The sequence below is a fragment of the Ranitomeya variabilis genome, chromosome 6 (assembly GCF_051348905.1).
Source record: "Ranitomeya variabilis isolate aRanVar5 chromosome 6, aRanVar5.hap1, whole genome shotgun sequence".
Taxonomy (NCBI): domain Eukaryota; kingdom Metazoa; phylum Chordata; class Amphibia; order Anura; family Dendrobatidae; genus Ranitomeya; species Ranitomeya variabilis.
This window is the reverse complement of record NC_135237.1, coordinates 137,184,215-137,211,950: the sequence shown is the minus strand read 5'-3', so window position 1 is coordinate 137,211,950 and position 27,736 is coordinate 137,184,215. Positions and strand designations below refer to the sequence as shown.

At 42.8% G+C, this 27,736-nt stretch overlaps 1 protein-coding gene across 3 annotated transcripts in view; it reads right to left on the bottom strand.

Annotated features, from left to right (window-relative positions):
- The window catches only part of DNAJC13 (DnaJ heat shock protein family (Hsp40) member C13), a 217,204-nt gene that overhangs the window by 83,047 nt on the left and 106,421 nt on the right, over nucleotides 1-27,736 (bottom strand). For all 3 annotated transcript variants that reach the window (XM_077269034.1, XM_077269036.1, XM_077269037.1), the window contains exons 14-19: nucleotides 13,854-13,961; nucleotides 11,785-11,940; nucleotides 11,294-11,350; nucleotides 9,375-9,496; nucleotides 3,465-3,540; nucleotides 771-866 (exon numbers count right to left, since the gene is read on the bottom strand). In XM_077269034.1, the coding sequence (XP_077125149.1) occupies nucleotides 771-866; nucleotides 3,465-3,540; nucleotides 9,375-9,496; nucleotides 11,294-11,350; nucleotides 11,785-11,940; nucleotides 13,854-13,961 (615 nt within the window). The remainder of the gene's footprint in view (nucleotides 1-770; nucleotides 867-3,464; nucleotides 3,541-9,374; nucleotides 9,497-11,293; nucleotides 11,351-11,784; nucleotides 11,941-13,853; nucleotides 13,962-27,736) is intronic.

The following is a 27,736-nucleotide window of genomic DNA, read 5'->3' as shown; positions in this document are numbered from 1 at the left end:
GGCGCAACTCCCATCTCTCCCACAGATCAGCTGTTCCCAGTGCCGCTGCGGGCCAGATATGATCAGATGAGGGGCGGAACGCCACAACGGTGTCAGCTGAAATAGTGGCCGCTAAGAAGTACTGCAGATTTACTCATTCATTTGAACAGGAAACGGATGTGCAATACCTGGCCGTGGCTACTATACAGTTGCCGAAGCTGTGCAGCTCTGCAACTGACCACATTTGGCAGCCGACACCACCCATAACCGCTGTCACACCCCCCTGATCGGATATTGATGACCTATCCTAAGTATAGGGTATCAATACAGAAGTACTGGACAGACACTTAATCAGGGTTTCTTGTGTTGTGAGTTTGTATTACGTAGTCTGGCTACAGATCTTTTAAGGTTTTGGGGTCGATACATTTATGAGTAATTGATGGTGTCAGCCAGCATCTTCTCACTCAATAGGATCACCAAAACAGAAAACTCGCACAGGGGCTTTATTATTAGTAGAATGATTCAGTAATTGCCAGGCAGTGTACTGCGTCAGAAGAGGTCACTCTATACTTTCAACTTTTTAGGGGTTGTCATCAAGAATAACCCGTAAGTTTAAAGCAAACTTAAAGGGGATTTATGGACAACAGGACCAATTAGCAAAAAGGCTACTGAAAGGTTGTAATCCCTTAGTGTAAGGCACAGATGGTTTGGACATGGCTGCCAGGCCTTGCATTGGCTTTTCACTGTAGCATACAAAAGAAATACAAGTGAAGAAATGCAGAAAAACTTACAGAAGCAATTTTCAGATTATCCCTGATGTGCATTCGGTCAATATCTTTTTCTGGAACAGGATCTTTACTATCCAGGTATGCCAGCAAACCTGGGGGCTGTGGAAAAGAAAGAAATCCTTTTAGTTAAACCTTATCACAAGGAAGAATTAACTTAGGGTACCGTCACACAGTGCCATTTTCATCGCTACGACGGTACGATTCGTGACGTTCTAGCGATATCGTTACGATATCGCAGTGTCTGACACGCAGCAGCGATCAGGGATCCTGCTGAGAATCGTACGTCGTAGCAGATCGTATGGAACTTTCTTTCGTCGCTTGATCACCCGCTGACATCGCTGGATCGTTGTGTGTGACAGCGATCCAGCGATGTGTTCGCTTGTAACCAGGGTAAACATCGGGTAACTAAGCACAGGGCCGCGCTTAGTAACCCGATGTTTACCCTGGTTACCAGCGTAAACGTAAAAAAAACAAACAGTACATACTCACATTCCGGTGTCTGTCCTCCGGCGTCTCAGCTTCTCTGCACTGTGAGCGCCTGCCGGCCGGAAAGCGGGCACGGCGGTGACGTCACCGCTCTGCTTTCCGGCTATGGTGCTTACACAGTGCAGAGAAGCTGAGACGCCGGAGGACAGACACCGGAATGTAAGTATGTACTGTTTGTTTTTTTTTACGTTTACGCTGGTAACCAGGGTAAACATCGGGTTACTAAGCGCGGCCCTGCGCTTAGTAACCCGATGTTTACCCTGGTTACCCGGGGACTTCGGCATTGCTCCAGCGCCGTGATTGCAAAGTGTGACCGCAGTCTACGACGCTGGAGCGATAATCATACGACGCTGCGACGTCACGGATCGTGCCGTCGTAGCGATGAAAATGGCACTGTGTGACGGTATTCTTATTGCTGGGGATGTTTACAACGATTCCCATCTCAGCCCAGCCACTGTGACTATGCATCATACATGCCCGGCCTCCAATAAGTGTCACAGTGTGCAGAAACGCATCCAATACAGAAACACTACTACATGCATTCTGAGGAAGATTGAATATCGAAATGCGCGTTAAGGGGTACACTGGTACGTGACTTCAGACAGGTTGTATCTTGATTGCCTTTGATACTTTCAGTTAACCATTTCAGGTCATGGTGTGCACATTATGCTCTGTTTTTCCTTTGAAGGCTTTGGATCTCACTGATCCTACTACACTGCTTCAATTAAAATAAGAATTTTTTCTTTATATTCTTAGCCTTCAGATGAAAAACGGACAGATTTGATATGCAATTAGATACTGGATTGATTTATCCCTCTCTATATATTTCATTGAAAATGGTCTGCACTGTGCAATTTACCTAATCTTCACACCATATTCTTGAACGACCATATTATTTCTATGACTGGTATTGATGATATTATACTCACCTATACTCCATTTATATTGTCAAATTTTTCTCTCTCTCTTTAAACTGTCTGTCGAATTATTACTTGATGTTCGCTATTCTGCATAATTTGTATTGTTGCACTTTATGTACCATATCATTATCGTGTACATTGTTTGCGCTTTTTCTCATCATTTTTGTGGTTGAGTTGCATTTCCAATTTGTAATGTTTTTTAATTCAAACTATGTACTTTAATAAAATTATTTTCTATGAGAATCCACTCTGGAGGATTTTGTTTGTCCATACATTTTCTTCAGTTTTGCTATCTGCCAGAACTTAAATTCCTGTATATATACCAGCCTCAGTGAATCCTATGTGATGTATGCACCAGCTCTGGTATCTACTATGTGATGTATATGCACCAGTGCGGGTATCTACTATTTGATGAATATGCAACAGTACCAATGTCTCCTATGTGATGTATACAGTAGTCTCGGTGTCTCCTATGTGATAAATAGTGCAGACCTTCCACTGCTTGAGTTTTATAAAAGTAATGTGAGCAGTGAGGAATTTTTCACTATAAGGACACATGCAGTATAATGTACATCTGTGTTCATAACATCTTACTGCTGCAATCAGTTTATTACAAAACGTACCACAGTCAACTATGCTCCAGACAGACGGCAACCTGGAAAACTCCGTTGCAAGTAGCAACTTTTTCAATACCACTTAACATCACACACCTCACCAAAGAGAAGCAGCTACAGCCATTAGAGGTGAGTGAACTGTTTGACCAAATATAGCAGGATCAATTTCAAGTTGATAATTTTTGTACGGCCCGTGAATGATGATATAACTAGATGGCCCTTGGCAGAAAAACAGTCTTCCCACCCATGCACTTACCATACCAACCTGTGTAACAAAGCTCTTTTTACTGTAAAACACTCAGCAAAATTGCTGTTTTTTTTCTTTTTTCAATTACATCACAAATTATTTTTCACTGTTTCCGTACACTAATTACTAATTGAATGGTATCAATTAAAACTAAAATTAATTCTGCCAAAAACAAGCCCGAATAAAAAACAAACACGGGGCCGCTCCATAGTGTAGATATCCTTGTGAAATTAATGATCAGGGCAAAACCAGAGGTCTAACAAAACAAAAAAAGAAAAATGGCTGTATCGCTAAAAATAGCTGTAAAAGGCGAATCAAAGAAAGACACAAACTGAAAAGTCTTCAACAAAAGAACATTTGGAGACACTGGCCTTTCTTTATTGTTTTCGAACACTATTTTCACACAAACATTCTTCTCACTTTATCTTACCAAAATGCGCTTCATCAAATATAGAGATGTCATGTTATCTGCAGTCCATAGGCCAACTAGATGTCTACTCAGCTGTCTGTAATTATATATATATAAAAAAAAAAAAAAAAAAATGTAAATTTTTTCTCACTTGTTAATAATTTCAAATCACATTGTAAACAATAGTACAAGAGACAAGAATAGAAAATGGGTAAAAAAAAAGGGAAAACGAAACTGACTTGCTTTAAGCGAACCTGTCACCAGGTTTTGGCGATCTAAGATACGGCCATCGCCTTTCAGGGCTTATCTACAGCATTCTATAATGCTGTAGATGAGCCCCCGATCCGACCAAAAAGATAAGAAATACGTAAGCTACTTACCGGTAGCGGTGTTTTTCAGGAGCCCATGACAGCACCACGAGAGAGGGGATCTGCCCTTCAGGGACAGGAAACCTACAGACATAAAAGGGCGGTACCTCTCTCCCGCATCAGTTGGTTTACAGAGCATGAGAGGGCCTCCCTGGTTAGTAGCACATAATCAACATAAAATATGGTACAATTCACCATGTGAGTAAATATTAGCACTTAAAGGTAAAGAAAGTGTTGACCCATACGAGAAAAAAGGGTAGGGAATATAAGGGTGCTGTCATGGGCTCCTGAAAAATACCGCTACCGGTAAGTAGCTTACGTATCTATTCAGTCGCCATGACAGCACCACGAGAGACTTTCAGAGAAGTAAAAGAGACTAGGGAGGGACAACTGCCTCAAGCACCCTTTTCCCAAACGTGAGATCGGAGGAGCTACCCAGATCTAGTCTATAGTGTTTAAGGAAAGTAGATGGAGAAGACCATGTGGCCGCCTCACAAATGTCTTCAATCGACACCTCTGATCTCTCCGCTCAGGAAGTAGCCATGGCTCGAGAAGAGTGAGCTTTTATACCTTTCGGGATCTGCATGCCAACTGCTGTATAAGCTAAAGAGATCGCCTCCCTGATCCATCTAGCTAGTGTGTTTTTGGACATTAAGCCCCTTCCTATCTCCCTGAAAGGATACAAATAGGGAATAATCTTTCTTCCAAGTGCTAGTAGCTGAAATATACCTAAGAAGACACATTCTTACATTTAGAGAATGGAATTTACGTTCCTTATCATTGGTGGGATTAGGACAGAACGAAGGTAGAACAACTTCCTGCAATCTGTGAAATTTTGAAGCTACTTTTGGAAGGTAAAGAGGATCAGGTTTCATAATGACTATCTTCTCTAAACTGCATGTACGGAGGTTGTCTAGACAGAGCTTGTAGGTCGCTAACCCTCCTTGCGGATGTGAGCACGACTAAAAGGGCCGTTTTTAAAAACAAGATTTTATTTGGGGGAAGTATCAATAGGTTCAAATGGCGCTTGCGTTAGAGCTGAAAGCACAAAATTTAGGTCCCATGGAACTAATTTTTGCTTAATAACTGGCATGGACCTAGTTGCTGCCTTGAAGACCCAAGCATCCAGTGATTGCTGGCCAAATTACTATTGTATAGTGCCCCCAGAGCTGACACTTGAACCCTGAAAGTGGTTGTGGCTAAACCCATTTCTAATCCTTTCTGTAAGAATTCCAAAATGTTGTTAATACAGACTTTCTGGTCAATATGTGCCCCTGAGACTGCTAAGAATTTTTTCCAAATTCTAACAAATGTTTGTTGTAGAAACCTTCCTACTCTTTAGTAATGTATTTACAAGGTCTCGAGAAAACCCTTTCCCCCTAAGGCCTCTTTCACACTTCAGTCTTTTGGCGTCAGTCTGCAACCGCCATTTTCCTCAAATAGCGGATCCGCCATTTTTTTTTTTGGCGGATCCGCTATTTTCCCATAGACATTCATTAGCGACGGATTGTAGCGGATGGTCGTCCGTTCCATCCGCCATGCGACGGATCCATCGAGATTTGGCGGACGTCATCTAGACATTGACGGACATTATAACGTTTTTTGTCTGCGCCGAAATGGCGGTTCGCGACGGATCTGTCGCGTCCGCCATTCCACAGAATGGCCACCTATGGGCGACGGATCCGTCGCGACCGTCATTTCGGCGGATCCGTCGCCCCAATCCGCTTTTTCAATTGCGCATGCTCCAAAAAGTAGATACTTTTCCCAGACAAACCCCAAGAACCGTTTTCTCAACAATTGTGACGGATCCGTCACTATGTCAGAGCAGACTGACGCCAAACAACTGAAGTGTGAAAGAAGCCTTAGTAATGACCTCTCAAATTCCAAGCCGCTAGATGTAAATTGGCCACTCGCGGATGGAGAATTGGGCCCTGGGAGAGGAGATCTGGTATTTCTGAGAGAATCCAAGGCTGGGATCTTCCTCAGCCAAGGAAACCATGATCATTCTGGGCCAGAACGGGGCTACCATGATTACTCGGGCCCTGTCTTCCCGTATCTTCCGCTGAACTATCGGAATTAAATTTAGAGGGGGAAAGACATAATCGAGACTGAAGTTCCATGAGATTAGGAGAGCGTCCACCGCATATGGATTGTCTCTGGGGTTTAAGAAGCAGGATTGATGCAGCTTTCTGTTTTCTCGGTTGGCAAAAAGATCTATGTCTGGGCATCCCCACAATTGTACGATCTGGTTGAAGATGGTCGGATTTAGTGTCCAATCTCCCTGTTTGAGACTGTTGTGGCTTAGATAGTCGGCCATGGTATTGAGCTTCCCCTTTATGTGGAGAGCCATAAAAGATAGCAGATGATTTTCGGCCATCTGAAAAATACAATCCGCGACCTCCATTAATGAACCGAATCGAGTACCTCCTTGGTGGTTAATGTAGGCTATGGTTACCTGGTTGTCGGAGAAAAGCCTGACGTGCCGACCCTGTAGGGGTTATAAGAAAACTACTTAAAGCGCGTTCTACTGCTAATAATTCTTTTGGATTGGAAGATGAATTTTGTTCAGACTGAGACCATAGTCCCTGGACCCAACTACTCTCCAAGTGTGCCCCCCATCCCCTGGGGCTAGCATCTGTAGTTATTATCCGAGTTACATGATTTGTTCAGGGAACACCTCTACGTAAATTTGGAATGTGTGTCCACCAATGTAATGATTGAATAGATTCAATGGATAGTGAGAATTTACTGTCAAGATGGGCTTTTAGGTGCCAAATTATGTAAAACGTCCCACTGTAGCATTCTGGTGTGATATTGAGCCCAGAGAACCGCCGGAATACATGACGTGAGTGAACCCAATAGCGACATTGCCCCTCTTACAGAGACTTATAGATTATTAATTATTCTGGTCGCCAGCCGTTGGATACTATCTACTTTTGAATCTGGCACGCGACATTCCTGCCGACTAGAGTCTATGACAAGCCCCGGAAACCCAGAAAATTTTTGAGATTAATGATCCACCCCAATTTGTGCAATGCCGATGTCAGCTTCCCCAATTGGTCCTTGCAATGTGACTCTGAATGTCCCACAATCAGTAAGTCATCCAGGTAGGGAATTATTAATATGTCCTGTTCGTGAAGGTGTGCCATAACTTCTACCATGATCTTATTAAATACTCGGGGTGCGACCGCGACTCCGAAGGGAAGTGCTCAATACTTAAAGTGCTCTACTGTGCCATCAAGTGAAACCGCCACCCTAAGAAATCGTTGGTGATCTATATGTATTGGGACATGATAATAGGCATCTTTCAGATCTAAGACAACTATGAAGCAATTGTTAAAGAGAAGTTTTATTGCCGTTTTTACAGACTCCATTTTGAAGGAAGGAACCAGCAGAAATTTATTCAGGCCTTTTAAATGAATGATGGTATGAAAGGATCCGTCAGGTTTCTTGACCAGAAAGGGAGGGGAGTAGAACCCCTTACCTCTTTGTACTGCGGGCACTTTAACCAGAACCCCTTTCTGTTGAAGTTCCTGAACTTCCGACTCCAGTGCCAATTGCTCTGCAGAAGAAGAACGGATGGGTGTTACATTAAATTTGTCTCTGGAACCCGATGGAACTCGAACTTTAGACCAACTTCAATAATATTGAGAATCCACGGGCTATTGGAGATTTGTAACCAGGCAGGATAGAGGGCTAAAAGCCTACCTCCTACCTGGTCTGGCAGTCATTGTGGTTTTTTATAGTCCCAGGAGGTATTAAACAAATAACCTCTACCTCTTTTTCTATTATGGTCATATCTGGATCTTTCTCTATTTGACCTTCTGCGGTTAAACCATCCTCTATTGTAATCCCATCTTTAAGAGGGTCTTCCTAAGAAAGGGAATCGTTTTTTATTATCGCCCGCCTTTTCCAATAGTTCATCAAGAACCGGTCCAAATAAATGCACCCCTTCACAGGGAATGCTACATAGTTTTGATCTGGCCTGTAAATCCCCTGGCCAACATTTTATCCATAGAGCCCTACGGGCTGCGTTGGAAAGGACTGAAGATCTGGCGGCCAATTTAACAGAATCTGCTGACACATCTGAAAGAAAGGCTGCAGCATCCTGAATTATAGGCATGGAGGATAGGATCTCATTTCTGGGAGCTTTGCTTTTGAGCTGATCCTCTAGGCGGTCACGCCACACCATTAGTGACCGTGCTGTGCAAGTGGCTGCAATTGCTGGTCTTAGGGACCCTGCCGGTGTTTCCCAGGCACCTTTAAGGCCCCACCAGGTGCGGCCACGGAAGAGGCTCCTCATACTTACCAGGTACCGTGACGATGGGCCCCAAAGCAGCAAGCACTTTACCCAAGGCTGCTTCTCCCTGCTGTCACCAACACAAACGGTCCCCCTGCCGTGTGGTGCTTCCAGCATCCTAAATAGACCGAGGTAGAGGACCCCCGCTACCTGAATCGGTCTGCCAGGACTGGGATATCTTCTTTCTTCGAACTTCTTCTCAAGGCCTGCCTGAAGAGGTTCCCCTTGTCAGGGACAGGAAACCAACTGATGAGGGAGAGAGGTACCGCCCTTTTATGTCTGTAGGTTTCCTGTCCCTGAAGGGTGGATCCCCTCCCTCGTGGTGCTGTCATGACGACTAAATAAAAATTAGTTTTATTGTACTCACCTGGGGGGAGATCCGGTCATATGGGTGTCACAGGTCCGGGTCCGGGGCCACCCATCTTCTTATGATCGCCGCCCTCCTGCTTACTTCATGGCTTCCCGGCATCCCGCTACTGCGCAAGCGTACTTATCTGTCCTGTTGAGGGAGCAAAGTACTGCAGTGTGCAGGGAAAGGTCAGAGAGGCCCAGTGCCTGCGCACTGGAGTACTTTGCTCTGCACTCAACAAGGCAGATAAGTACACCTGCGCAGGCGCACGATGCTGAAGAGCCATGAAGCCAGCAGGAGGGCGGTGATCCTAAGAAGATGGGAGGCGCCAGACCCGGACCCGCAACATCCATAGGACCGGACTGCCCCCCAGGTGAGTATAAAAAAACATATTTTTCTTATCTTTCACGTCAGATCGGGGGCTTACCTACAGCATTATAGAATGCTGTAGATAAGCCCTGAGAGGCGGTGGCCCTATCTTATATCGGCCAAACCTGGTGACAGGTTCCCTTTAATTGCCTGCTCTGCAGGTGGTCTGTGTGCTGGTCTTCACTTACTTGCTGCAGCGATAATGTGACTGGCTGCAGAGGTCACATGAATGATGTACATGATCCCTGAAAGAAGTAAGCAGGGACCAGTGAGATACCAAAGAGCAGCAGCGCTGGAGTAGACGGAGATGCAAGAGGCGAGTATAGGTTTGTTGTTTTTATTATTATTTTTTATGGGGCAACTTGGAATGCACAAGGAAATCTGTTGCCAGGAGGACCTGTTTCCAACAATCCAATTTCAGAGGAACCTGCTTACATGATAAAATGGTTCTGAACAGTAACCAGATCATAATTTGTTGCATCTGCCACTGTTTTAAGGATATGCGTTAGTTCTCAGTGATAAAGCAGAAAGGACCATGCACTCACCGGTTTGTGAGCATTCTTTGATCAACACTTATTGTAAACATAGCAGTGTGCAAGTGTCGAGGTAAGGCACCTTCACTGAGAGCAAGATCCTGCATTTTTGTTGCAATTTCTTTGTCTGCTTCCTAAAGAATAAAGGTGATATAATAAATGATAATAGGAATTTGGCATGTTTGCTCCAAATTTACCTTATGTGCGCCACTGACAATCATAGTTTGCTTACAGTCTAAGAATATTTTGATACATTTTTGACAATGCAGAAGAACGGATTCCAAAAAAATACTGTTCTCCATTGCTTCACTATGCGGGAAAGAATTACATTCTGCAGAGGCAAGTTTTGTTTTTTTTCCCTTTTCTCAATTAGTTAAAGTGGAGTTAATCAGGAAAGGTTCTAATCATCTGCTCACTAAAAGCCATATGCTACCGGAAAATTACAAGTTATAATTCAAATTAATGGTCATCCATGTTGGTCATGTATAGACACAGGCCCCGATTCATCAAGACAGGCGTTGTTCTCGATTAGGCGGCATGCTGGAATCAGATGCTCCTAATTCATTGAGTGGTGCATGCCTTTTAATGAATCGGGAGCGTCTGACAAGTGATATGCATCTTAGTGCTCGCCTCATCGCAAATCTTAGTTGGGGGCTTTGGTAAGATTTGTGGCGTAAACAACACTGTTCCATCATCATGAATTTGACGCGTGAGGCTTGCCAAGCTCCATCCCGTTCCAGCTCTGTCCACTTTGTCAGAGCTTGGTGAAAATAGTGTGAGAATGCTATAGTTGTATAGTTTTAGCACAGCCTTGTGCTGCACCAAAATTCTGTGACTTTTCAAAGCTTTTTACACAAGAATTCTTACATAAAAGATTTTATCAACTGATATCCAAGACGGTCAGAAGTTCTACAGTTTAGCTCATAAAGAGGAATCCCAATCAGGAGACATTGAAAAAGTTATCAAGGTGAGACAAGCCCCATAAGGAAAAAATGCTGAATTATGCCCTATGCAACGCCACAAGCAAAAGAAATTGGACAGCCATAGACCATTCAGGCCATTAAAAAAAAGCATAACATAGAATTATCTTTGCCTCATCTATGCAGGAGTGGAGACCATATTAGTTTTTCTACTTTAATAAAGTGGGAATAACCCTTTTATTATTATTATTATTATTATTTATATAGCACCATTGATTCCATGGTGCTGTACATGAGAAGGGGTTACATACAAATTATACAAATTACAGATATCACTTACAGTAAGCACTTTTAAATAGTTATGGATTTTAATAGTACATTGCTTTAGCTAGGTAGACAGCATGAAAATTAGCAAGTTTGCAATTGACATGATTTTTTTTATCTGCCTTGATTCTCCTGCAGTTAAATCTTTTAAAGTAGGTAGTATACAGCTGGTTTCCGAGGAGCTTGGCCACTAGTGCCTCAACGTACTACTTATATGTCAGGAGAGAAGTGAACTCCTAAGATCCCAGAAACCTATCTCCAGCCCATTATTTCTTTATAACATTTTGCAGCTCGTAATCATCCTCACTTATCTCCTGATAGGGCTCTTTTCCCTGGTACATATTCACAATTTTCCCCAAAACCCAGCATCGGAAGTTTCCAGAGCAGTTCTCCTAATCATGGCTCTCACTTTCCTTAGCTATACAAATGGACTTTCACCGCTATATGCAATATAGTGGTAACAGTGTAAGCACAGAACAATCACGGACCGACTGATAATGAGTAATAGCAGGATGAAACTTTTGGATCAGAAAGGAGGAGCACAACCCCTCAACCCAAGCAACCAGGAAGTCAGGAGACTACCGAGCTGTGAGCTGCACAAGAGGCAACCTCAGAATACCCCTTTAATATGAGAGATAAACCAATTCCAAGTACTAATACACAATATAACTATATAGAAAGACTTACTTCTATGATAGCCTTCATTACTAAGCCAGCGCCCTTTACAATAGCCATGGAAGGGTGCTACAATAAAGATATAAGAACACAAGTTTAAAAGCATTCAAATCTATAATTACAAACATTTAAGAAGAAAACACAAAAACATTCCCAACCAAAGTTCTTTTAAAGACAATATAGTCTTAGACCTTGCATAACAACAGTACATTAGTTTGGCCTGGTGTGTTCCTTTATAAAGTAACTCTAGTTATACGCGCCACCTTTGCTGCTTTACCGATCAGACTGAAGGCTTCACATTGAAACTTCTGGTGATCGCATTGGCATACATACCTGGAGGTACACGTTAATAAAACTAAAGCTAAACATTTTATTGTGAGAAAACACAACTGTAATCCATCCATCTCCCGGTATGTGCACCCACACCTTATTACAAGAAGAAACTTTAGAGCTGTAAAATGCATACAAAAAAAGTACAATAAATAAAGCAATAAAATGAATACCTGAAAAAGTTTGAAAAGTGTTCTACCATTTGATGCTACCATCTCAAGCAGCATATCAAACTGCTGCCCTTCCGTTGTCTCGCTGTATGGTGCACAGAGGGCAAAGGTGAGGAAATCCAAGAGTGAGCTGATAACCAAAGCTCCAGTCCCATAAATCTAAAACAGAAAAAAACAACTAAACAATAGCATTTATTAAATAATGGCAACATTAAATAAATATGTTCACCATAATGAAGGCACAAATATCTAATAAATGGGAGGTTAAAGAAGTTGTCCACTACTTAGACAACTTCTCATAACCCTCGTTTGGCCCCCATAAAATAATAAAGCATATACTCACCTTCCATGCTGCCGCCGTTCCCGAGGTGTCAACTCTCGGTCTCTCATGCTGTTATTGTAACATGTGACACCGGCGCCCAGTCAGTGCTGACGTCACTGTCCCAACATACTACTGAATTGAGCAGAAAGAGGATGCCTGAAAAAAGCTGCAGCCCGGACTTCCTCTTCATGCTCGATTTGTCCGAAGGCGGGGAATGTGACGCCAGCGCTGACTTAGCGTCAGATGTCTTAACAACCGCACAAGCGCCCTAGGATCGAAAGTGCAGACATCGCGGGAATCGCGCAGCCACATGAGGAAAGTATAGGCTTTACTATTTTATGGGGGGAGGGACATTTTGATCAACAAAGGTTTGTACTAGTAGTGGACAGCCCCTTTAAGTAACAGGGCAAAACTTACATTACCTATGTTAAATGATTTATTGCTATTTGGAAATCCAAGGGTTTGATTGTGAGCAGATAGCGGATGGATTAGAAAGTGCAGCCTCTCTGATCAAATGTCATTGTACAAGTATTTTTTACACATAAAAAAAAGGGGGGGGGGGGACAGATAAGAGAAGTATATAACAAAATTACTACTGACTGTTTACACAAAATCCTCCACTCTACCCTATTGTGTTCCAGATGTTCTGCAGAAATCGTACAGACAGCCGATTGTGTACTGATGCACTGCAGTGCTGGATGTCAGTCTGCAACGGGGTGTGCTTGTGGTGACTGGCATGAACATGAGTGCCATGAGCGGTGAATCATTGCTTTGGACACGCATGTTTGACTGAAAACCAGTGGCCCGAGAGAGATAAAAGTTTCTTCCAGGTGCTGCAGTGTAAGTACAGCGGTCAGGCAGCTTCCATTAAAATATATTGTTGAGGCCAGAGCCTCTAAAGTAGAGCTGCATTTTAAAGACTACTTCTGGCTGGGAGGCAGGGCTGTGGAGTTGGAGTTGTGGTCGGAGTTGCGGTTCAATTTGGTGGAGTCTGTTTAAAACAGACCGACTCCTAAGATACATAATAAATTGGGTACAGTAGTAGTACAATGCAGGATGTGCTGTAAATATTTTCATAATAATTTGGGAAAGTTATGAAATGTCCTATAAATGTCTGTTCTGTTCCTGTTGTAAGGATCTCTGCTTTTAGCTGAGATGCATCTGTGCTGCACTTTATGCACATGCTCAGTAGCGATTAGTGCTGTGGAGATGAATCAGTGCTGCACTTTATGCACATGCTCAGTAGTGACCAGTGCTGTGGAGATGAATCTGTGCTGCACTTTATGCACATGCTCAGTAGTGACCAGTGCTGTGGAGATGAATCTGCACTGTACTTTATGTACATGCTCAGTAGCGATTAGTGCTGTGGAGATGAATCTGTCCTGCACTTTATATACATGCTCAGTAGTGATCAGCGCTGTGGAGATGAATCTGTGCTGCACTTTATGTATATGCTCAGTAGTGACCAGTGCTGTGGAGTCTGAGTCAGGGAAATTGAGGAGTCAGAGGTTTAGCTTACCGGCTACACTGCCCTGCTGGGAGGTTGACAAGATTGTCATATGCAATATTTATTATGGTTAATGAATCCCTTCTGAGACAATCTACAGGCAATAAAGGACATTTTAATGACAATAAGTTATCCTGTAGCTCATACACAGTGTCTCATCTGTAACTTGTTCTTGGCTCATGCACCACAGGGAAATTACAGTAAAAAAAAATAGATATGTGGATTAGAAATTTGTTTACTTACCACGCAGGAATTAAATTTTTCTAATAAGTTTTCCAGAAACTTTTTGGAGGAAAGAAGAGATGCTTTGTTCAATTGCTCTTGCCTTAAGTCATAGTCATCATGCATTGGCTGATTTAAAAAAGGGAATAAAAAACAAAAACAAAGAACATTGAACTATGTATATATAGCAACGAAAAAAAAATGTGCTGGTATTCAGAAACAGTCAAAAAGCAGGTGAGCTGCAGCTGTTAGAGTTTTGATAGTGTCAGTCTGTAGGGGGTGAGCATATTATCGTGTAAGTAAAAGAATTTCCACCCTTCCCAATTTCCTATTCTTTTGCATGCTTGTCACACTTAAAAGTTTCAGATCACCAAACAAATTTAAATATTAGACCAAATTAACCCAAGTAAAGTCAAAATGCAGTTGTTAACTGAAGGTCTTTATTATTAACCCCTTAACGACCGCCAATATGCCTTTTAATTAACGGCGCTGTGGAAAAAGTGCATAGCGCCCCCCAGAGTCGGATTTTCACCGGGGTCTCAGCTGACGGGGTAGCCGAGACCCCAGAGAACATGATTTGGGTTGGGTTTTACCAACTCCGGTTTTATGATCGCCGTTAATAACCGTACAACGGCGACCGGGAAAAAAAAAAAAAAGTCTGATGTGCCATTTAATTTCTCTCTCCTCTGATGTGATCGCACATCAGAGGAGAGAGAAATAGGGTCTCCGATCCCCTCCCTGGTACCCTTCCAGTGCTCCTCGACCCTCCTGCTTCCCCCCATGGACGCCGCCATCTTCTCCCAGGAAGAAAATGGCAGGCGCATTGCACAGTGCGCCCGCCGAGATCTGCCGACCGGCACCCAGCAACAATAGGAAGATTTTTCCAATTGGTTCATTTTGGTCACTTTGATAGGGTCTATCACAGTGATCAAAATAAAAAAGAAAATAGTAAATAAACCACCCCCTTAGTTTGGGACCAATAATAAAATAAAGAAAATGTATTTATTTCCATTTTCCAATTAGGGTTACAGTTGGGCTAAAGTTAGGGTTAGAGTTGGGATTAGGGTTTGGATTAGGGTTAGGTTTGGGATTAAAGTTATGGTTGGGATTAGGGTTAGGGGTGCATTGGGGTTAGGGTTGGAGTTAGAATTGGGGGGTTTCCACTGTTTAGGTACATCAGGGGGTCTCCAAACGCGACATGGCTCCACCACTGATTCCAGCCAATTTTGCGTTCAAAATGTCAAACGGAGCTCCTTCCTTTCTGAGCTCTGCCGTGCGTCCAAACAGTGGTTTACCCCCACATATGGGGAATCAGCGTACTCAGGACAAATTGGACAACAACTTTTGGTGTCCAATTTCTCCTGTTACCCTTGGGAAAATAAAAAAAGCATAGTTACTTACCAATAAAGGTATTTCTCAGAGCCCATGACAGCACCAGAGAGAGGGGATCCGCCCTTCAGGGACAGGAAACCTACAGGATAAAAGGGCGGTACCTCTCCCCTGCATCAGTTTGGTTTGCAGAGCATCGGAGGTCCTCCAGGTTAGTGACAACAAAAAATATACACTTTTAACATATTTCTTAACACTTGTCTATATAAAAACACACTTCATATAATATACTGTGCTCGCACACGTGACGAGGGGGGGAATAAGCGGGTGCTGTCATGGGCTCTGTGAAATACCGTTATCGGTAAGTAACTATGCTTTTCTCAGTCCCCCATGACAGCACCACAGAGAGAATTAAAGAGATTGTAGCTTAGAGAGGGACCACAGCCCGCAGAATCCTTCTTCTGAAGGTTATGTCAGATGAAGAGGCTAGGTCTAGACGGTAGTGTCTAAAAAAGGTTGAAGGTGATGACCAGGTGGCTGCCTTACAGATTTGGTCTATTGATACCTCCGACCTTTCGGCCCAGGAGGTCGCCATAGCCCTTGTAGAATGAGCTTTCAGCCCCTCGGGAACTGCGGTGGACAAAAATTTTTCCCAGGTCTTGCCATAGATTTTAGTGGTCACGGTTTTTCTACTTTTCATTAGTGTGGAGACTAGCTTATCCGAAAAACCCTTTTCCTTTAGTAGTGACCTTACAAATTCCACGCTGTTAAGTGGAGATTCTCTGACTGAGGGTGGAACACTGGTCCCTGTGATAGGAGGTCCGGAAGAAACCAGGGATCGGTGACGGATAGCATCCTCAGCCAGGAGAACCAGGTTCTTTTGGGCCAGAAGGGGGTTATTAGGATGAGTCTCGCCCTGACTTTCCGCAGAACTGCCAGGATAAGGATAGGTGCTGCAAAGGCATATGCAAGACCCTGAGTCCAGGGAATCATGAACGCATCCAGCGCCCGAGGGCTCCCTTGGGGTCTAGGGAACAAAAGTCTTTCACTTTTCTGTTGCCTATATTGGCGAATAGGTCTATTACAGGGATACCCCAAAGCTCTGTGATCTGATCGAAAATGCATTGATTTAGTGTCCATTCCCCCTGTGTTAGTTGGGTGCGGCTCAGGAAGTCTGTCTTCTGATTCTCTACTCCTTTTATATGCAGCGCAGAGAGGGATAGGAAGTTGTTCTCTACTAAGCTGAAGATTTCGGAAATGGCCTTCATTAGGGCTTGAGACCTGTTCTCCCCCCTGGTGGTTCAGGTAGGCTACCATTACCTGATTGTCTGAAAATACTCAGACATGATGCCCCCGTAGGCTGTGAAGGAAGGATAATAAGGCATGGCCCACTGCCCAGAGTTCTTTTTGGTTTGAGGAAGCCTCGTGTTCCTGACCTGTCCAAACCGAGAGTGACCCTGTTGTCCAGGTGAGCTCCCCACTGCGTGGGACTTGCGTCTGTGGTAACTATTCGAGATACTTCTATTACCCAATGAATCCCTTTTGACAGGTTGTTGGGATCCAACCACCAAACTAGGGAATGAATAGTGGCTGAACTTAGAGTCATGTGACTTTCTAAACGCCCCCCTTAGTGTAACCTGATTCCTCAAAATGTCCCACTGGAGGTCTCTCGTGTGAAGTTGTGCCCACTGGACTGCTGGGAGGCAAGCAGAAAGGGACCCCAGTAATGACATCGCCCTTCTTGAGGTGATATGAGGGTTTGAGCAAGCTTTTAAACACAAGATTTATTATCTTTTGTTTTTCTGGGCTGGGAGATGGCATTCTTGTGTGTGTTGGAGTCCAAAGTTAGACCCAAAAACTCCTGAACTCTGGTTGGTTCTAGTTTTGATTTTTGTAGGTTTAGAAGCCAGCCTAACTTTGTTAGAGTATTTACTACTCTGTCGCATTGTCGTCGGCAGTGTTGGGCTGAATTGCTCACAATCAAAAAGTCGTCCATGTATGAGACTATCAAAATGTCTTTTTCTCTCAGATGGGCCATCATTTCCGCTATCAGTTTGGTAAATATGGGAGGTGCGACTGATATGCCAAAGGGAAGGGCTCTGTATTGGTATTCCCTTATCTCTCCTTTCATGGCCACTGCTAGTCTGAGGAATTCTTGGGAGTTCTTGTGGATAGGGATGTGATAATAAGCTATCATGAAACAGTTTGGAAACAGATTTTTGATCGTTGATTTTATTGACTCCATTTTGAATTTCTGGTTCCTCACAACTGTTTAGCTTCCGTAAGTTTATTATCGTCCTGAAGGATCCGTCCGGTTTTGGAACTAGAAATAATGGGGAATAGAATCTCTTCCTTCTTTCCAGCAAGTGGAATTCCTGGATAACAGCTTTGTCTATGAGCTTTATAATTTCTTTTTCTAAAGCATCTCGTTGTTGAGGGGAGGACCTCAGCGGAGTGACCACGTAGTTTTGGAGAGGAAGGGAAATAAAGTCTATTCGAAGCCCCGATCTTATTAAGGTCAATATCCAGGGGCTGGTTGAGATTTTTTCCCAGGCCGGGAGGAACTGAGAGAATCTCCCTCTCACCCTGGGGGAGATGTCACTTGGGGGTCTTTTTATTCCATGAGGAATTACCGAAAAGGAACCCTCCATCTCTCCTTTTCACTTCATCCCATCTGTTCTCCTCCCTTGGGGGCCGCCTTTGCAAAAATTTCCTATTCCAAAAGGGCCGCTTAACAAATGGTGGGGCCAAATTAGGGAGCCCTTTTTTATTGCCCCCTGCTTTTTGCAAGATATCATCCAGGGTCTCCCCAAATAAAAATTTGCCTTCGCATGGGATTGAGCAAAGTTTCTGTTTGGTTTGTAGGTCATCAGGCCAACTCTTTAGTCATAATGTCCTACGGGCTGCATTGGAAAGGGCTGCCGATTTAGATGCAAGTTTAACCGAGTCAGCTGATGAATCTGCCAAAAAGGCCGCCGCCCCTCTTATCATGGGGATAGATTCTAGCACCTTATTTCTGGATACGCCATCCCTCAGTTGTTTTTCTAAATTATCAACCCAAATCATTAGGGACCTAGAAGTGCATGCAGCTGCTATTGCTGGCCTTTGAACATCATCCTGCCGATTCCCAGGCCCCTTTAAGAGAAAATAAATCCAAACCTACAGGGCCCTGTGTGGCTAAGGAATGTGAACTCAACTTCCCAAATATGTGATAAACCACAGTTAACTTATTGTTTTAAGGAAGGGGGAGGCAATCACTTTTTCACACAGGGCTCTGTAGGTTTGGATTTATTTTTCCCTTAATAATAAAGTCTTTCACTTAAAAATTCCACTTTGTTTACTTGTGTTATCTTTGTCTAATGTTTAAATTTGTTTGGTGATCTGAAAACATTTAAGTGTGACAAACATGTAAAGGAATAGGAAATCAGGAAAGTGGCAAACACTTTCACACCACTATAATCTAATTGCTGTCAACACCACAAAACATACAAAGATGATGTTAAAAACATAATAGGCACACAAAGTTATTAAAAAAAAAATCATATCCTCTTTGAAAAAAAATAAACAAGCTCAATTTTGCTCACGCTCAAACTGAGTAAAAGATTGAAAAAAGAAAAAGTGTGTCCCAATTGTCGACCTTAAATATAACATTAGGTAAGCCGTTTGGGAGTGTAAAAAAAAAAGTTAAGAAGATTATTAATACCTTTAATTAACAAATCACACTCATGTTTAAAAATTGACTTTCTTGTTTCACTGACAAACTTGTTTTAGATTGATAGAACAAGTGTCTGTGTGCATGCGCAGTAGCAAGGTCGCCTTTCTTCATGTGTACGAGAGGCCACCCACACTGCGATCCACACTGTCTTTCTGATCAAATATTGGAAATATAAGGAGATCTGAAGTAAGAAGAGACTACTCACATTACTGTCCACCCTATCTATTCTAATACTAGAAATATAAGGCATGCTCAAGTAAAAAAAAAAAAAAAAGGCCACTCACACTGCTCACCACCGTCTTTGTGATCCAATACTGGATATACCAGGGGTGCTGATGTAAGAAGAGGCTGTTCACACTGCTGTCCACCCTATCTTTCTGATCCAATACTGGAGGATATTAGAGGTGCTGATGTAAGAAGAGGCTGCTCACACTGCTGTCCACCCTATCTTTCTGATCCAATACTGGAGGATATTAGAGGTGCTGATGTAAGAAGAGGCTGCTCACACTGCTGTCTACCCTATCTTTCTGATCAAATACTGGAGGACATTAGAGGTGCTGATGTAAAAGAGGCTGCTCACACTGTTGTCTACCCTATCTTTCTGATCCAATACTGGAGGATATTAGGGGTGCGTTGGTAAGAAGAGGCTACTCACATTGTTGTATATCCTGTCTTTCTGAACAAATACTGGAGATACCAAAAGTGTTGAGGTAATAAGAGACCACCTACACTACTGTCCACCACGTCTTTCTGATCTAATACTGGAGATACCAGGGGTGCTGAGTTAGGAAGGTATCCACCTTGGCTTTCTACAGACTGACTAGCAGGCTATGAACTGCTATCACTAGGCACTGCTCCTAATAGCCAGTTTCCTACTCCACACTGATGAGGGGCAAATACCCCGAAACAGCTGTCTGTGGATGGATACCATGTTTTGGCATAGGTGGTTTTCCTTTACTGGATGCTGCCCTTCCCGTGGTTGTTCCTTCCCAGTGAAAGACCTGGCTATTCATTGCTTGCTTTGAGAAACACGTGATAGTGTCTCCGCGGCTTTTCTACAGGCTATGAACTAGTGTCAGGTTGACATTATGCTCATAGATTAGACAATTTTGTTAACCTGTAAGGCCTCTTTCACACTTCAGTTGTTTGGCGTCAGACTAAAACCGCCAGTTTCCTCAAATAACGGATCCGTCATTTTTTTTTGGCGGATCCTTTATTTTCCCATAGACTTGCATTGGCGACGGATTGTGACGGATGGTCGTCAGTTCCATCCGTCATGCGACGGATCCGTCGAAATTTGGCGGACGTTGTCTAGACATAGACGGACATTGAAACGTTTTTTGTCAACGCCGAAATGACGGTTCGCGGCGGATCCGTCGCGTCTGTCATTCCATAGAATGGCCGCCTATGGGTGACGAATCCGTCGCGACCGTCATTTCGGCGGATCCGTCGCCCCAATCCGTTTTTTCAATTGCGCATGCTCCAAAAAGTAGATACTTTTCCCAGACAACCCCCAAGTAACGGATCCGTCAAAAAAACGGATCCGTTGGAACCGTTTTCTCAACAATTGTGATGGATCCGTCGATCCGTCACTATGTCGGAAGAGACTGACGCCAAACAACTGAAGTGTGAAAGAGGCCTAACAGGACAGCAGGATCTATTTTAATTTACTAAGTGTTACTTTGTAGGGACGAGTCCTATCTACCCCTAACAAGCCTTCTTTTAGCTACATGCTTTCACTATACAATCTGTGGTATTTGTGTATGTGTAGATATTATACCTCACATGTACTTCAGTTACACAAGCCCTCTTTTCTGTGGGCTTAGTGTGCTCTATATTTGAGTAAGTCTCTTACAGTCTTGTAATTTTGGGATTGTTGACTTTTATTCATTACTTTATAACATTCTGGTCATATATTGCCTTTATGTATTTAGTCTAGCATTTATGTAGTATATACTTTTGCTCATGTGACATGTACAAACAGTGGGGCTCATTTTTTGCGTTTATGTAGTTTTAAGCTTGCAAACAATGAGCATCAAAATAGCCAACAAGACCCATTGCCATTTTTACCAGGACACCATTATGCACTTCTGTTTTATTATCTCAAAAGAAAGCACCTTGTTTGCAGCGTTAATTTGCAGATAGCATGGGCTAAGGCAGTGTTCCCCAACTCCGGTCTTCAAGAGCCACCAACAGGTCATGTTTTCAGGATTTCCTTAGTATTGTAAAGGTGATAATTGCATCACCTGGACAAGCAAGCATTCAATCACCTGTGCAATTCTAAGGAAATCCTGATAACATGACCTGTTGGTGGCTCATGAGGACCGGAGTTGGGGAACACTGGGCTACGGTAACCAACTGCGGTGCTGCCCAGTAATCACACAAAGAACTTTAGTTTGAGCTTCAGAGTGACAAATTTGGTTAAATGCTCAAAAAAGTAGACATTTCATATGGCTAAATGTGATCGACAGATCACAAGTTTCTATGAATGCCATCATTCTTTAAGAGAATCACAAGAAAGAGTAGAACTAATTTCTTGGCAAAGCCTAGATAACGCAGTTAGCAAAACCTAGTCACAAGATCAGGCTAGCATCAACACATTTAGTACTATTCGAAAAGTCTCTTCCGCAGGCTCTGTTCACACTGACGTCATGGCTTCAGGTTTTAGCCAGGAACCATGAAGGATAGAACGGATCCATTTTTACTTTCATTATTATTTTCTTAGTTTATTGGGCATAGCAGGCAGCATTATTTTACCTTGCAAAAGCAACTGAAATTAACCCCTTTACCCCCAAGCTGTTTTCACTTTCCTGACCAATTTTTTCAATTCCGAACAGTGTCACTTTAAGTAATAACTCAGACACTTTAATGAATCCCAGTGATTCTGACTTTTTTTGACACACTGTATTTTATATTAGTGGTAAATTTAGGTCAATTTTTTTTTGCGTTTGTGAAAATATCGAAATGTTGACAAAAATGTTGAAACTTTAGCAATTTTCAAACTTTTAATTTTCATATCTCTAAACCAGTTGATCATGCGGTGCAAAATGATTTATTAATAACATTTCCAATATGTCTACTTTATATCTGTACCATTTTTAAAACTTTTTTGTCAGAAAGTTAGAAGGGTTAAAAGTTCATCAGCAATTTGTCATTTTTTCAACAAAATGTACAAAACTTTTATTTTATTTTTTTTTAGAGACCACATCAAGTTTGAAGTGACATGGAGGGGTCTATATGACAGAAAATACCCCAAAAGACACCTTTTTAAAAACGGCATACTTCAAAGTGCTCAAAACCACATTCAAGAAATGTATTAAGGGTACGTTCACATTTGCGTTGTGCGCCGCAGCGTCGGTGCCGCAACGCACAACGCAAACCAAAACGCAGCAAAACGCATGCTCAACGCTGCGTTTTGCGCCGCATGCGTCCTTTTTTTCATTGATTTTTGACGCAGCAAAAATGCAACTTGCTGCGTCCTCTGCGCCCAGACGCGGGCGCCGCAGGGACGCATGCGGCGCAAAACGCAAGTGCGACGCATGTCCATGCGCCCCCATGTTAAATATAGGGGTGCATGACGCATGCGGCGACGCTGCGGCGCCCGACGCTGCGGCGCACACCGCAAATGTGAACGTAGGGTAACTCTTGTGCTTCACAGGAGTTAAAGCAATGTGGAAGGAAAAATTTACATTTTAATTTTTACCAAAAAAAATGTACAATTACCGTAGCTTGAAATATTACATTTTTGCAAGGGTAACAGGAGAGAATGAACAGCATAATTGCACAATTTCTCCCAAGTACGCAGATAACCCATATGTGGTGGAAACCACTGATGAGGCGCACGGCAGGGCTCGGAAGGGAAGGAATGCAAAATTAGCTGGAACAGATAAGAGGACGTCATGTCGCGTTTGGAGAACCCCTGGTGTGACTAAACCATGGAACCCCCCTCAAGTAACCACATTTTGGAGACTACACCCTTAAGGAACTTATCTAAGGGTGTAGCGATCACCGTGAACCCACAGGTGCTTCACAGAATTTTATAACATTGAGCAGTGAAAATGAAAAAAAAAAAAATATTTTCCCACAAACATGTTACTTTTGCCCATAATTTTTCATTTTCACAAGGGTAACAGAAGATAATGGACTGTACAACCGCATTTGATAGTGCCGGAGCTCTGAGCGAACCCATTCAATAGGCACTCTCTACATGTACGGCGGGTTTGGGGGGAACGCACCTCCCACAGCGCCGTACATGTACAATGGATGTCGTGAATGGGTTAAAGGTGCACTACATACAGAAAATGCGCAAAATATATTTACCAATTCCTATCTTAAATGAAAGATATCATAAAATGACCTACTGCTGAATTCAGGTTTTTAAATTTTCATTTTGTTTGACAATTTTTTTTGTTTTTTTAATTTGCACTAAAAAAAGTTCGTAAGAAATGTTTGTGCGCTGCCTGTTTTTTATCAAACTGAACACAGACCCACTGAGTATGTTCTATTCTGATCCTCAATATCAGATCAGAACAGGAATGCTCATTCTCAGATCAGTGATTTTAACAAATGTGTGGCTGGAACTGAGCCAGAGCTGTGTCCTAAAATATATAATACATTGGGGACAGTAGTACAGTGCGGGATGTGCTGTAAATGTTCCCATAAGAATGTGGGAAAGTTATGAAATGTCCTATAAATGTCTGCTTTGTTCCTGATCTAAAGATCTGGGCTTTTAGTTGAGATGAATCTGTGCTGCACTTTATGTACATGCTCAGTAGTGACCAGTGCTGTGGAGTCGGAGTCAGGGAAATTGAGGAGTCGGAGGTTTGGCTTACATTCTCAACAGCCCTGACTGTGACACTATGTCCAAAATGCTATTAAAAAAACAAAGAGCATTTTTCACTAATGTCTGAATATATCTTTAAACTAATTTCCATTTACACATGAACATAGACACAGTGGTGGGATCCCAATCCAATATTTTGCATTGAAGTATTTAATGACCGAGAGTAACAATCAATGAAAAGAGAGGGGGAGCAGACCAGCTGTGACATCGCCTACTGCGTTTGGTGGATCTTGTGCCATCAGTTGTGTATAGAGGTATTACCTGTCATCGTAATCCTGCCTCTAAAATAAAGCACCAGTAGCCAGTGTACAAATTGCAAGATTACAGGATTTTTTTTTCAATAAAAATTGCAACATGGGGGAAAAAAAAGACAGAATTTCCAAAATGAAAAAAAAAAAAATCAAATTATATATATATATATATATATATATATATATATATATATATATATATATATATATATATATATATATATACATACACACATACTAGATGGTGGCCCGATTCTAACGCATCGGGTATTCTAGAATATGTATATCCACGTAGTAGTATATTGCCCAGCCACGTAGTATATTGCCCAGTGACGTAGTATACAGCATGGAGCCACGTAGTATATTGCACAGCCCATGTAGTATATTGCCCAGCTATGTAGTATATTGCCCAGCCACGTATGACACAGGTACAAAAAATAAAAAATAAACATATACTCACCTTCCGTTGTAGCTGTGTCGCTTGTATGCGGTGCAGGTGGCAGCTTCCGGTCCCAGGGTGTGATGACGTTGCGTCCTTCTGCCAGACCATCCGTGCCAACGGAACGTGCCATGCATCGCGAGGAGCGGGAAAGGCGGCGTAGGTGAGTATATAATCATTTTTTATTTTTTTTATTATTTTTAACATTAGATGTTTTTACTATTGGCGCCGCATAGGCTGCGTCAATAGTAAAAAACTTGGTCACACAGGGTTAATAGCAGCGGTAACGGAGTGCGTTACCCGCGGCTCGTTACCGCCGGCACTAACCCTGTGTGAGCGGTGAGCGGAGGGGTGTATGCGGGCGCCGGGCAGTGAGTGCGGGGAGTAAGGAGCGGCCATTTTCTTCCGGACTGGGCGCGTCGCTGATTGGTCGCGGCAGCCATGACAGGCAGCTGGCGAGACCAATCAGCGAACGAATAACCGTTACAGACAGAAGGACAGGCGGAAGTACCCCTTAGACAATTATATAGTATATATATATATATATATATATATATATATATATATATATATATATATATATATATATATATATATATATATATAATTGGAACAGCATCCAGTACTACCTCACATGTTGTGCAAAGCTCTAACAACCAGCAATCTAATGGTCTCCAATAGTAGAATAAAAAAAAACTGAAGAAAATAAGTGGACTGTATTGCCTGAACGGCGTGGCAACGTTTCGGATGTAATAAAAAACGATATTACATCCGAACCGTTGCCACGCCGTCCAGGCAATAAAGTCCACTTATTTTTTTAGTTTTTTGTGCAGTCTTTTTTATTTTTATTATTGGAAAACATTTGACTACTGGTTGGGAAAGCTTTGCATGACACTTGAGGTAATATCATGTATACAGTACAGACCAAAAGTTTGGACACACTTTCCTATTTAAAGACTTTTCTGTATTTTCATGACTACGAACATTGTACATTCACACTGAAGGCATCAAAGCTATGAATTAACACATGTGGAATTATATACTTAACAAAAAAGTGTGAAACAACTGAAATTATGTCTTATATTCTCGGTTGTTCAAAGTAGCCACCTTTTGCTTTGATGAATGCTTTGCACACTCTTGGCATTCTCTTGACGAGCTTCAATAGGTAGTCACCGGGAAAGGTTTTCACTTCACAGGTGTGCCCTGTCAGGTTTAATAAGTGGGATTTCTTGCCTTATAAATGGGGTAGGGACCATCAGCTGTGTTGTGCAGAAGTCTGGTGGATACACAGCTGATAGTCCTACTGAATAGACTGTTAGAATTTGTATTATGGCAAGAAAAAAGCAGTAAAGTAAAAAGTAAAGAAAAACGAGTGGCTATCATTACTTTAAGAAATGAAGAAACTTTGAAAGTGTCCCCAAGTGCAGTGGCAAAAACCATCAAGCGCTACAAAGAAACTGGCTCACATGAGGACCGCCCCGGGAAAGGAAGACCAAGAGTCACCTCTGCTTCCGAGGATAAGTTTATCCGAGTCACCAGCCTCAGAAATCGCAGGTTAACAGCAGGTCAGATTAGGCTACTTTCACACTAGCGTTAACTGCATTCTGTCACAATGCGTCGTTTTGCCGAAAAAACGCATCCTGCAAAAGTGTTTGCAGGATGCGTTTTTTCGCCATTGATTAACATTAAGCGACGCAATGTGACGGATTGCCACATGTCGCACCCGTCGTGCGACGGATGCGTCGTGCAGTGGCGGACCGTCGGGAGCAAAAAACGCTACATGTAACGTTTTTTGCTCACGACGGTCCGCTTTTTCCAACCGCGCATGCGCGGCCGGAACTCCGCTCCCACCTCCCCGCACCTCACAATGGGGCAGCGGATGCGCTGGAAAAATGCATCCGCTGCCCCCGTTGTGCAGCGGAGACAACGCTAGCGTCGGGAACGTCGGCCCGACGCACAGCGACGGGCCGAGCCCGACGCTAGTGTGAAAGAAGCCTTAGAGACCAGGTCAATGCCACACAGAGTTCTAGCAGCAGACACATCTCTACAACAACTGTTAAGAGGAGACTTTGTGCAGCAGGCCTTCATGGTAAAATAGCTGCTAGGAAACCACTGCTAAAGACAGGCAACAAGCAGAAGAGACTTGTTTGGGCTAAAGAACACAAGGAATGGACATTAGACCAGTGGAAATCTGATGAGTCCAAATTTGAGATCTTTGGTTCCAACCACCATGTCTGTGTGCGATGCAGAAAAGGTGAACGGATGTACTCTATGTGCCTGGTTCCCACTGTGAAACATGGAGGAGGAGGTGTGATGGTGTGGGGGTGCTTTGCTGGTGACACACTTGGGGATTTATTCAAAATTGAAGGAATACTGAACCAGCATGGCTACCACAGCATCTTGCAGCGGCATGCTATTCCATCCGGTTTGCATTTCGTTGGACCATCATTTATTTTTTAACACGACAATGACCCCAAACACACCTCCAGGCTGTGTAAGGGCTATCTGACCAAGAAGGAGAGTGATGGGGTGCTACGCCAGATGACCTGGCCTCACTAGTCACCAGACCTGAACCCAATCAAGATGGTTTGGGGTGAGCTGGACCGCAGAGTGAAGGCAAAAAGGCCAACAAATGCTAAGCATCTCTGGGAACTCCTTCAAGATTGTTGGAAGACCATTCCCGGTGACTACCTCTTGAAGCTCATCAAGAAAATGCCAAGAGTGTGCAAAGCAGTCATCAAAGCAAAAGGTGGCTACTTTGAAGAACCTAGAACATAAGACATAATTTCAGTTGTTTCACACTTTTTTGTTAAGTATATAATTCCACATGTGTTAATTCATAGTTTTGATGCCTTCAGTGTGAATGTACAATTTTCATAGTCATGAAAATACAGAAAAGTCTTTCAATGAGAAAGTGTGTCCAAACTTTTGGTCTGTACTGTATACATGATATTACCTCAAGTGTCATGCAAAGCTTTCCCAACCAGTAGTCAAATGGTTTCCAATAATAAAAATAAAAAAGACAGCACAAAAAACTAAAAAAAGTGGTCTTTATTTCTGTCTGAAAGGCCATTGGAATGCTGGTCAGGGAAGTGTGCATGCTTTAAGGTATTTTTTCTGGTGCTGATATATATCTAATATATAAAGCTGAATGTGTGTATGTGTGTGTGTATGTATGTATGTATGTATGTATGTATGTATGTATGTATGTATGTATGTATGTATGTATGTATGTATGTATGTATGTATGTCCGGGATTGGCATCTGAACAGTCGCAGCTACAGGCACAAAATTTTGCACAGTCACACGTCTGGACCCCGAGAGCGT